A 12640-nucleotide genomic window follows, 5' to 3' on the forward strand; every position below is an offset into this window, starting at 1 on the left:
TCACACCTCCCCAAGTGCAAGGCTCCCAGAGCTGGAGCTTTCTGCAGCTGTGCCGGAGCCCGTGTGCTGGGCAGGGCTCCATGTGCTCATGCTGCACCGAGCCAGGTTCCCTGCCGGCCCCTAGCAGCCAACATTAATTCATTAACAGTCCCATTAACACCCAGCTGTGGTTTCCCCCCAAACTCAGGCAGGGACCTGCTCCCCCGTGACAGCTGCTGACAGACCAAGTTTCCACCTTCAGCCCTTCTGGAGTTCTGTATAAAAATAAGCAGGGCTTTTTTTTCAAAAGGAAAACTATATTTCCCCTATCCACACGCCCGCGCACACGTGCAGGACTCACAGGAGGAATTTGCTCCAATTTCCCCCACCCACAAACACATCGCCTTTGGCCAGAGACCAAATGTGGGCATTTTCAGCCCAAGATATCAGGGGTTTTAGCACCCAGAAGACAAGAAGCCACCATGACCCTGACCTGGGCTAAATAGGTCCCTCCTCCCCAGCCAAGGGGTGCTGGGACACTCAGTGGTGCTCCCACCGGGGGGCCTCATTCAGCATCCACAGCAAGACAGCTGCCAGCCGCTCCTGAAGAGTGCCCTCCTGGCATGGCCAAGCATCCTGTTTGGGATCTGGGACCAAATTTCTATTTTCCCCTTTTCATTGTCATTCCCAGACAACTGTGAACACCAGCTGTGCTGCAGCATCCCAAGGAGATGCCCAACTCAGCACCTACTTGGGACCTGCTACCCAACATCTATTTTTTCCTTTCCCACATATTTTCTCAAGAGCTGTGAGCACTAGTTGATGTGACACTCCAGAAGCCCTGGACCAGCCTGTGCCACAGAGGGGCTGATATCCTTGCCCTATTCCATCCAGCTGCACATAAGGTTTTGCAGCCTGCGTCATCAGCACAGCAGTTGGTTCTCTGGGGCTCTCACTGGGAAGCTGGAGGCCAGGGAGCAGAGACCTCCACCAAATGTAGGAACCAAGGGACCAGAGCACTGCTCGGGGCTCAGTGGGTGTGCTACCTTAGGTATGTCACCAAAGGGTGGCTTCAGGTCCCTGGAGAAGACAAAGCTGGTGCCACCTATCTCCCAAGATGCCTGGCCACTAGCAGAGCACCCTGCAGCCCTTTGATCCAGAGGTGTTTGCCTCACTGAAAACCCTCTAACTACTCTTTCCTTTAAATAGCAAAGCTCACAAATGCCCTATATGGCTCCATGTCTATATGTTGTCTATATATTTGTGTACACACACGCACAAAACACACAGAGATTTATTCGTGTTTTCAGAGCGGTTCAGGATACATTCCAGGACGAAATTCCAGCCAGCACTGGAGCCAAGAACATCAGTGGCCCCGGCATTTGCTGCCCCCTCTGCCTGCGTACACACTAAATACAGAAAGGGAGAGGTATAAATAGAGAGAGAAATACATGAATGGCCCTGTTTCCTTACACAGATACATAGGGCACGAAGGTCGGAGCAGAGTGGGAGCAGGCAGCCTCAAGAATCTGATGGTTGTACCCCCTGGGGTGCAGAGCAACCCCTCCCCAGGTGCTGCTGCCTGCCCAGATGTGCTCAGCTGTTCAGTATCACCTCTGCATGGGCTGGCACAACTGGAAGGGGCTACAGGGGCTTTGGCCCAAGGGATAGGGAGGAATCAGCTCTCAGAAACACCAATAAAATCTGCCAGTGGATGCCACTGGAGAAGGGGTGTAGCTGTGGGTATGGGGGAAGCTGGCAAAGGGCTTGGGACATGCAGGGACATGGTGAAAAAACCTGACAGCCTATTTCAGGCGCAGAAGGGGTGCAGGGGGCTGCAGAGGGCAGCACCAATGGTGCAGGCAACACTGCTCCTCTGCCCTGCCCTAGGCCAGTGGAGACAGCGGGGATGGCAACACTCAGTCCAAACCCCATCAGCTGGGGACAGAGAAGTTACCACAGAGCAGTGCCATTAGTCTACCTTGTTTTACTCCCCAAAAGGTCCTTTGCTTGCAGGAGTTACTGCCACATCCTGAGCTGAAGGGCTGGACCGGCAGCTGTGGGGTACAGTGGCAAGGGACAGACCATGTCCCACACCTTTTCCCCTACCAACTGTCCCTGCATGCTCCATTCGCCCTCCTCTAACCCAAACACAGCCTGGCAAGATTGGGACCCCAGACACCTCTGTGCTGCCTGCTGCCCCTTGCGTGCTCCCCAGGGCCAGGCAGCTGCCTGCAGCCACGGGGCCTATAATGGCCAAGATGTGGGAGCAGGGCCAGGGGTGGTGGCAGGGGGATTGCTGCTCTGCTTTCAGGAGGAGGAGGGGGCTATCCCCCTTCAATGCTCCCATTTGAGCTGAGGCCTGGCACTGGCTCAAACCACTGCCTTGCTGACACGAGATCAATCATTCCCTGAGCTGAGTTGCTCCTCAGCAGCACTCTGCAGTCAGTGCCCATGCATGGGCTGGGGCCTCTCCCGCAGAAGCAGGGTCTGGCCCCTTCTGCCAGATGGCCTGTGATGCCCCTCTTCCTGCCTGCAGTGGCACCTGGCATGGCACAACCTGGCACATCACAGCACAGCATGGCCTAGCACAGCTTTGCAGGGTATGGCACAGCATGACATGGCATGGAGAGGATGAGGAAGACTCCAGCTACAAAGGAGGGTTCCCTGCATGTGCCAGACCACATATGCCACTGCAGAGCCAAGGGCTGTGCAGCACCCCAGGAAGGGTGGCTGTGTTGGTGCCTGTCCATTCCTCTACACCCAAACAAAACACCAGGTGATGCTGGGCTGAAGTGGGATGGGACCAAGCAGACAGCTTCCTGTACCTGGCCCAGATGCCATGCACTTTCTGCAGTGGCACAGCCAGTCACAGGGGTTTGGGCTGTGAAGTCCCCCCATCCCCAGCAGGAGCATTCCCTCAGGGCTCCTGGGACAGCATCCACATTCCCAGCAGATGCGAGGTCTGGAGTAATCACGGACAGCATAGCCCTGGTCCAGCTGCTGGGGACTTGCTGCTTGCCCGAGGTCTGGGCACTTTTGGGCAGGCTGCTGCTCTGGGGTGCCTGTGCCAAGTCTGGTTTTAGCAACATGCAGCTACACTGACTCACTGCTTGTGCAAGCAGCCTGTGGCTGCCAGGAGTGGCCCAGAAAGTGCATACTGGCTGGGTGCCCCTCACCTGATCGGGCCTCAGCAAATAAATAAATAATGCCACAGCACTGACTGCCACGCACCTCCATGGCAAACACTGCAGGGGGCCGGTGCCCACGCAGTGGTCAGCACCCAAGCAGTGGTGAGCACCTGTGCCCCCAAATGCCCCACTGAGGGCACCAAGTGCTAGCCCCTGTCTCCTTCAGCCAGCAGTTGTGGCACTTTGCCCCTTGCTCCCATCAGTGCCAGCATGCACACTCCCAGTCTAGTTCACATGCTCCTGCTCTTGTACACACACTCACACTGAGCACAAGTGATCCTCCCCTCCTGCTTGCAGCAGCATGCAGCTCCTTGAGGGTGTGCAAGGCAGCTCCTTTAGTGTGTGCAAGGAGCGTCCTGCTCCCCCCAGCACAGCCACAGCCTACTGCATTTCCAGTGTGGGACTTGGACCCCAGGGCGGCAATGGGATGGTGTGAACAAAGCTTGCTCAGGAATGAAACAAGGACTGCCCAAGTGGCCCCAATTCAGAACAAGACACAAGCACCCATGTGTCTCACTGGGCAAGCACAGCATGAATGCTTTGCTGCACACAAGAGCTTGCTCTGCTCATCGAGCTTGCTCTGCTCATCCAGCAGCTCCATAAGCCAGCCCTATGCTGCCACCTCTGCCCTGATCCAACCTGCCAAGGGACCTCAGCCCAGCCGAGCGCCCATGCCATCTTCTCTGTGAGCTGTTCACCCTGTGTGCAAGCAGTCCATGTCACACACACACTGCCGGCCCCACTCTGGCTAACTAGCAGCTGCAAAGCCACAGCTACCTTGCGCTAATTAAAAACATCCCTCCTTTGAAGGAGCCAAAGGGCCACTTCCTCTCCACTGCACTGGGCTGGCGTGGGTTTGAGGGATGTCATCCCCACCCTGCAAAATGTGCAGGCCGCTACCGCCTTCGCCCACTGACCGTGGCCACTCCACTCCCTGGGGCTTATTTTTAGTGCCTGTTAAAAAGGCGAGGCAGGGTGCTGGAGGCAGGCAGGTGCTCAGCTGGCCCCGGGGTGGCAATGGCCTGTGGCTCCAGAGTGCGTCCCAGCCGTCCTCCACCTGCCCTGCTGGCCTGTGTCCCTTCACGGGAGGGGGACAGGCGCCTGGCCCTGGTCCCAGCCCCGGTGGGGAACAATAAGAGGGATGCTGACCCCCGGGCGCCCTGACGTCAGCCAGCACCGCCGCCGGCACCACAGCCAGCTCTGGCCCCGGGGCTCCCACTCGCCCTCGGCTGGGGCCGCACTGGAAGCCGCCTGTTTGTTTATCTTCCTCTCCAGCATTGCTTGTTTTGATGGCACATCCTCCTCCTCCTCACCGGGCCCCGGGGTCGAGCCGTGAACCCGCCGCGTCCTGTTTGCCGAGGTCCCGCGCCCCGCTTGCGGAGGTGCGGAGCAGCCACCCCCGCGCCGGCCGCAGCAGATAAAAATACACAGGGCAGAGCATCCTGGGGAGCGGGGGCTATATTTGCACTGATGGTATCGGTGAGCTTGTCCTCGGTGTACCTGTCCCTGCCCTTGTCAGAGCACGGGGCACAGCACTGCATGGACCCCCTGACCCTGCCCCTCCACAGAGCCGGATCATTGACTCTGGCAGAAGCTATGTCATGAAACGCTGACTGTAGCCAAGCTAGGACAAGCTCTCAAAACCCATGGGTGGGCACCCCACGTTGCCCTGTGGGGTCATTTCTGTAACCCAAAGGGACACCTGGGGACAAAATATCCCCAACCTGCTAGGTCCTAGGCTGCTGGGAACAGTGCCGGGGCAGCTCCAAGGCACTGAGCCCTCTCCAGCCACCTGCTCCTTCCTCTCATGGTGTGAACCCCTGGGCTTGCCAATAAAAGCCACCGGCTTTGCCTCAGCTTGTGCACAGCCACCAGTCTCCTTCCAGCTCTGCCCAAGCCTAGGCAGCTGCTCAGCAGTGAACCCTTGCCAAAAACTGTGTGTGTGAAAGCATCGTTTCCTAAACGTATAAATATTACCAGGGATTTGCTGGAAAACTCCCCACGGTTAGTTAAAATGCCCTGGACAGCCAAGTGCACACAAGCCCAGGGAAAGGGCATGTTTAAGCTGAGCGGCTGAGCAGATCTGCCTTCGGGGACTGACAGGTCCTTTCCTCTTCATAGGGGATGCCGCAAAGGTTTGGGAAATGAGCAGAGCTGTGGAGCACTTTCCCGCATCCAGCCCTGTGCCACACCATCGCAATCCCTTTCCAGCCAGGACATGCTTACTGCTACCAAACATTCACAACCTGAAGCTGCATTTTCCAAGTGGAGAGGCTGGAAGGACCATCAGACTTCTCCTCCTGACCTCCTGCCCGCAGATGTTCAACCACGCACATCCCAAGACCAAACCCAGCAACCTGGTTTTCTTCCAGGCAGGCTCCCAGCCCAACTTCTGGAGACATCAAGAGATGGAGGATCAACCACTGCCCTTGGGAGAATGCCCCAATCGTTAATCACTTGCAGGAGCAAACCCAAGTCCCTCCATCCTAGCTCAAAATTGCCTGGCTGTGTCTCCCAGTGCCTGGCTTGTTCTCCACTGCTCTCTGTGAGATTAAAGAGAGCCCTTCACTAACCAGCATTTTCTCCTTGTAAAGACCCTCACACACTGTAATCAAGGCACCTCTCAATTTTCTCCCTGATAAGCTAGAAAAGCTCTTTCCTTCCAAGTTTCTCAATGCTGGGCTCTCTCTCCAGCCCTCAATTCATTCCTTGACTCTGTGCTTGATTGTCTGGTGTCTTTTTGAAAACCTAGACACAGGAGCTGGTCACAGCATTCCCAGCTCCCCATAGCAAACCCCAAGGGACCCCAGTTCCTTGTGGTGCTCCTTTCAGGAGTACTAAAAGGAGTACTAAATTGCCTGGGTGCTCTGAAATCCCTGCACAGAGAAACCCACCCTTCAGCTGCAAGAAAAGAGGAGAGACTGGGGTGAAGAGCCAGTTTTGGTGGCGGAGAGAGCTGAAATCCCATATTTGGTGTTCCTCGCTAGCACAAGACCTAGAAGACATCTGGAGGAATAATAGGGTACCACATTTAAACCAAAGGCAGCAGCTGTTCACATCTCACAGCTCGCTGCTGCAGGAAGGCACATGGGCCAAAAAGCATCATTGGTGGGTTTACAAAGAACGGGATAAATGCAGAGATGACAGATGAGAGGACAGACATCGCCCCGGCAGACCAAACACACAAGCCCCAGCCTCTCCTCTGTGGCCAGTGCTCAAACATGGCTACCAGGGGACGCAGAGGGGGAGCATCTCCCAGAACCTTTCATTCCCTCTGGCCCCAAGACACTGCTCCTGGACTGTTTTTGGGATACAGCACCAGCTGCTGTCTCATCTTTTCAGTCTCTGCAGATGTGATCCCCACCAGCTGCTTTTGCAAGGTTCTGTGCAGGGCTGCCTCACTCCCCTCCTACCCAGCCTGCACCTTCCCTTGTACCCGACACCCTACCAGCTCTCGGAGGATGCTGAGTTTCAAGCCTGATGTTCATCTTTAGCAGATGTTGTTCAGCCTACCCTTGGACAAAGACACACTTCATCATCCCCCGATCCTGGCACATCTGCCTACATCCTTCCAGTGACAGCACTGAAACATTTACCAATTGTTTCTGCCATGTCTGTTCCAGTATCAATCATTTTACCACCTCTGTCTACTAATAAGCTTATCCCACTGCTGGGAGCTTGGGGTTTTCTCCTACTACACTAAATAAAAGCCTTTCCTTCTGTCCTTCACCATGATTTTTCACTGATGTTTTTAGCTTCTGTTATCCATTTTCTACACTTCATAATTTCTAATTTATATTGATTGCTATCTACTCCCACTCTCCCATTTGTTATAAACTGCTCTTTTATTTCTAATTGCTGCCTTCACTTCACTGCTGAACCAGAACGGGCTCTTGGCCAGCACTGCCCTCTTTCTTGATTGTGGAATTGTGGCTTTTTGTGGCTTCTGAGATTCTTCTGAAAGAGCTCACCATTTTCATTCACATTTTTCTATCTAAATGTTTCCTCTGAGCTGATTTCACTCATAATTTTCCCCCTGCTTTGGGAAATTAGCCCTTTCAAAAGCATGAAGGATATAAATTACTGTGTAGGAATGTTCTTTCTTTGCCCAGGGTGAATGTAATCTGGTCATGATCATCGGTGCCTAGGCAACATCCAAGTTGCAGTCCAGCAGTAAATTCATCTCTATCCTTCATAAGCAGGGGGAAACGAAAGTTGCCTGCACTGGATGCAATGCCTCACATATAAAAAAGGGATCATCTCTAGTTTTTAGAAACTCTGCAGATCATTTATTCCTGGTTGCACAAGAGCATCAGCTTGTCTCATAAAGCAATATCCTCACAAAGTCTGTGTGATACCACTGACACTCTGGTTGACTCCCTGGACCCCAGCAGGCACCACTGCTCCCTACTCCTTTGCCTTTACAGTGAGCACAGGAACACTCAGAAGCATCCTGAGTCTTTTTGCATCAATGAGCATCAATCATTTCTGACCTTGACACATTAGTTTGAATCATTTTAGTGCTTCTGTGATGATTTCCAGCCATGAAAAAGGATCAGAGGAAAGACTCTCTTCCAGTCCCAGTTTCTCCAAAGCACATGTCTGATTTTAGAGCCGAGTGTGCCAAGGGGACAGTGGTGGACACAGCACGGATAACATGGTGAAAAGCACTTGTCCCCACAATTCGCCACTGCAAAGTCACCTCTAAAAGCAAGAGGTGAACCAAAAGGACCAGATGGCTTCTCCTCACTCACCTAATACCTGCCTGCCATAAGCATCAGTGTTTCAAGTCCACAGCAACTGTGGGAGGCAGGTGAGGATGGCCCAACAATAGCATACTCCTGTGGAGCAGCCAGCCTGGCTGGCACCTCTGGGCAGCCAGGTAGTGCCCATCCAGCCATGCCAGGCATGTCCCCAGCTCTGCTCACCCTGCAGATCAGGTGCAAGGACACAGAGAGGGCCATAGGAGAGCCAGAGGGCTTGACTCCTCTTCAGATAAGTTCAGTCAGTCCCATCAGTGCTCCCATCCAGCCTGGCCACCTCACACTGGGGCTGCTGATGCCAGCTCCTGACCACTCCTGTGCCAAAGGATGGAGGACTTGCACCACTTCTTACCTCAGTCATGAAGTTCTGCTGAAACGTCTCCTCCTGGAAGGGCTCTGTCCGCAGTCGGTCTGCAAGTGAGAGAGGGATCAGCCTGGGCAGGTCTGGGCAATCCTCCTGCCCCAGCTTCCCCTTCCCCTGCCTGTGGGGTGAGGAAGCTGCAGGGAAAAAGCTCTAGTACACTCATCAGAGCCAGCAGGAGAGCCAAGCAGGTCCCTTGGGCTAGGAACACATCACCCAGTTAACAGAAGGTGCAAGGACCACAAGGAAGTGGGAGAAACATGGTTGAGCCTGCTGATGCACACAGCAACCAGGTAGCAGAGCCAAGAGCCCTTGCCCAGCACCCTCCTACACTGTAGAGCAGTGGCAGCACATGCTCAGCACTATTCCCAGATCTTACAGTTGGAAAGAGTTGCCTGAGTCTATGGGACAGGGCACTGCTTGTCCAGCTGCTTTTCTGAAGGAGTGAGCCAGCCTGTGTCCTCCTCTTGCAGGACAGGGACATAGCCCTGTTATATTCTGCTCTGCACCTTGTTGAAAACACTAGTTTTTCCCCATGTGACGGGGGGAAAAATGATGTGGTCTGGAGAAGCACCTGGCCGGATTCCTTCAGCAGCTATGGTGCAAAGCTTACTCCCAGCCTCCTGCCCTGCACCAAGTAAGGGACAAGAGAGGTCACCTGCTCACGAGCTTCCATCCCTAGACCCAAGCCAGGCTGTCCTGGCTGCTCTGAGTCCTGCAGAACTGGCACGCAGCAGGAGAGAGGGGAGCGCAGCCAGCTGATGCATCTCTAGTGCACCTGTGGGGCAGATCCAGGCTCCTGTGGTGGGGCACCTGTCATGAGACCACATCACCTTCCTGGACATGATATAAAAGCCAGGGCTGACCCCCATCAGTCCCCACATCCAAGGGGGCAAGGTTTCCACAGAAGGGCAGGTATCACCTGTGGCGGCAGGACAAAGCACGGCACTAGCAAGGGACAACCCAAAAACGAGCATCCAGCCAACCTCCATGGGTGGAGGACAAACTGCCCTCTAAGGTGGCTCCCCCCGGCAGGTCCTGACCCACATCCTACCCCTAAGAGGGCTACTGCCTGCCTGTTCTGCCTGATGGCAAAGTGGGCTGGGCGCTGGAGGGGGAGCAATGAGTATCGTTGCACTTTCCATGTATGAGAGAGCCAGGAGCCCCTGCTTGCTCTCCAAGCACTCAGTGAGCTACTGTGTTCGGGAAGGGAGCCTGACACCTCTACAGGACCAGCCCTTGCTGGCATCCCCGCCAGCTCCTGGGGACCAGCCAGGTGCTCTCGGAGTAGTGGAGAACCCCTTGGTAACTCCCCAACTCCTCCAGCTATCGGTCAAGGGCTGTTCCTCCCCCAGTTCTCCCCAGGGGCTTTTCCCCAGCCTTCTGGCTACCATCATGCTGCTGGCTCAGCTCAACAGGAAGCACAAGCCTGGCTGAGTAATCACCAGAGGGAGCAGAGCACACCAGTCCTGTGCTAAGGAGGAAAGTCGCTCCCTGCCCCAGGTATTCCTCCTCACCTCTGCTGAGAGTGGCCCCGCTCTCCCTGTAATCTTCAATCTCAGCATCCTTCTGGAGCACCAGGGAGATCAGCTCTTGCACCTGGTGCTGCAGCGCCAGGTTCATCCGAATCAAGGGCCGCACGAGGTGACGGGACACCTATGATGGAGGAGGGACACTCTAGGAAAGGTCCAGGCTCAGGGAGGCACATAGAGTGGTCAAAGCAGGACAGCCAGCAAGGTCCTAGCAAGAGCTGAAGCCCAGGTCACACACAGGGCTCCCCAAAATACCCCACATCTCACCCAAATACAGTGGGAAGTGGTCAAAAGATGTGAGCTGGAAGAAGGTAGGCCAGATGCTGTGGGACTCATCCCTCTATCCAAGTTCCATCCTTTCACAGCTGTGGGCCGTAGCAGGGGAGAGCTTAGGTGGGAGAGCCCAGTGGGAATAGTGTGCAGGGATAGGCAATGCTCCATCCACCATTTGAGGTGCAGCAGGAGGCAGAGAGTCCCCATGTGCCACCCAGACCCTCCCCAAGGCTCTGCATACCTCATGGCATGTTCTTATGCAGGAAACAGGCACAGTTGGGCAAAAAACTGCAAGGTATCAAACTGCAGCTTGAGGAACAGGAGAGACTCTCTCAGGGAGGTAAGATCACAAGCAGAAGAGACCCCAACACATAGGACTCACGGAGGTTGCAGCTCCCCATCACAGCCCATTAGTGCCACCCCGAGCTTACACCCACACAAGCCCTGGGCATGTCCACTGCCCCAGAGCCAGGCTTGGCTACTCTGGCCCAGCAGGCACATGAAGCAGCCTCCCTCAAATCACCTTCTTCAGTCTCTGGCAGGGTATTTGAGATCTCCCCAACCCATCATACCCCTTGTCTCTGTGGCTAGGCTGAGCCCACAGGTGAGAGGACAGCAAACCCAGCATTGCTCCTAAAGCATTCTTGCTCCTGTGACAAGTGACCTCCACGCTCTGCTCACACACTCAGGCACAAGCCACAGAAGTGGCAGTCATCACCCACCCATGCATTCAGAGTGCACCATCCACAGCAGGGATGGGACAGGGCAAGACAGGTGGCCTCTGTGCCCACCTCAAGCCCCTGGCTGGGGCAGAGTTGGTTTCATTGCAGCATCCACACCAACCATGCTCAGGACTCCAACCGCTTCCCACCTCTGTGGTGCCTTGCAGACCTCCAGTGTGTGTCCAAGCTAAAGGAGAGGAGCAGCTGAGAGCATAAGCTTTGCACCTCCTCAGCTCAGCCTCCGCGAGCCTTGCTCGAGGAGGGACATTAAACCCCTGAGGCAAGCGAAGCCGAGACCCCGATTATTTGCTCCCCAGTCCGACCTTGACGGTGAGGACAGGTCCCGCAGCAGCCCGGCTCTCCACCGGTGATGCTCAAGCACAGCGGTTTCTGGGGAGAGGAGCCGTGCTCCGCAGCGCGACCCTCCGGGAGCGGAGTGCCGGGGCTGTAGGGCGCTGCCTCCCGCCGGCAGCGGAGCCGCAGGGCCGGCCCGGGGCCGGGGCTCCGCCGGAGGCTCCCGCCGGGCCGGTTCGCGGGCGCCGGGCGCCCTCTTGTGCGCGCAGGGACGAAGGGCCCCGGGGGATCACAGAATCACAGAAAATGCTGTTGTACGGGACCCATGAGGATCATGGATTCCAATACTTAGCCCTGCACAGGACCATCCCCAGGAGTCACACCATGTGCTTGAGAATATCATCCAAATGCTTGAACTCTGTCAGGCTTGGTGCTGTGATCACTTCCCTGGGGAGCCTGTTCCAGCACCCAACCACCGTCTGGGTGAAGAACCTTTTTCTAATATCCAACCTAAAGCTCCTGTGACACAACTTCAGGCCATTCCCTTAGGTTCTGCCACTGGTCACCAGAGAGAAGAGATCAGTGCCTGCCCCCCCTCTTCCCCTCACAAGGAAGTTGTAACTGCAATGAGGTCTCCCCTCAGTCTCCTCCAGGCTGAACAGACCAAGTGCCCTCAGCTGCTCCTCATACGTCTTCCCCTCAACACCCTTCACCATCTTTGTTGTCCTCCTCTGCACACTCTCCAATAGCTTTATATTTTTCTTATATTGTGGTGCCCAAAACTGCACACAATATTCAAGGTGAGGCCGCACCAGGGCAGAGCAGAGCAAGACAATCCCCTCCCTTGACTGGCTGGCGATGCTTTGCCTGATGCCCCCAGAACGCAGTTGGCCCTCCTGGCTGCCAGGGCACTGCTGACTCATATTCAACTTGCCATTGACCAGGATCCCTGGGTCCCTTTCCCCAGCACTGTCTTCCAGCATCTCATTCCCCAGGTTGCACCATCCAAGGTGCAGAATCTGGCACTTTTCCTTGTTGAACTTCATATGGTTGGTGATTGCCCATACTTTAATTTGTTGAGCTCTCTGCAGGGCCTCCCTGCCTTTAAGGGAGTCAACAGCTCCTCCCAGTTTTGTGTCATCTGCAAACTTGCTCAGTATCCCTTCCAGTCCTACATCCAAGTCATTTATAAAGATGTTGAAGAGCACAGGGCCTAAGATGGAGCCCTGTGGAACACTACTGGTGACAGATCACCAGCCTGATGTTACCCCATTCACTATTACCGTCTGTGCTCGACCCGTAAGCCAATTGCTCACCCACTGCATGATGTGTCTGTCCAGCTGTATGCTGCACATTTTGTCCAGAAGGATATTGTAGGAGCCCCGGTCCACAGCCCTGTCCCACCTGCAGGGATCCAGCAGAGGGGCTTCCTCCAGAAATGCAACATCCTGAGCAGCCCCCTGGACAGGTCCCCTTAAAAGCCAGGGAGACCCTGCTTTAATTCCCTCCATCATGACAGATCACT

The 12640-nt window shown here is 55.3% G+C and overlaps 1 protein-coding gene across 2 annotated transcripts in view; it reads right to left on the bottom strand.

The window, feature by feature from the left end:
• NHEJ1 (non-homologous end joining factor 1) overlaps positions 1-12640 on the bottom strand; it is a 45209-nt gene that overhangs the window by 29063 nt on the left and 3506 nt on the right. For both annotated transcript variants that reach the window (XM_051787898.1, XM_051787899.1), the window contains exons 4-5: positions 9812-9950; positions 8286-8344 (exon numbers count right to left, since the gene is read on the bottom strand). In XM_051787898.1, coding sequence (XP_051643858.1) covers positions 8286-8344; positions 9812-9950 — 198 coding nt within the window. The remainder of the gene's footprint in view (positions 1-8285; positions 8345-9811; positions 9951-12640) is intronic.

The sequence above is a fragment of the Manacus candei genome, unplaced genomic scaffold, assembly GCF_025592945.1.
Source record: "Manacus candei isolate 608988 ecotype Guabito, Panama unplaced genomic scaffold, ASM2559294v1 h1tg000023l, whole genome shotgun sequence".
Classification (NCBI taxonomy): Eukaryota; Metazoa; Chordata; class Aves; order Passeriformes; family Pipridae; genus Manacus; species Manacus candei.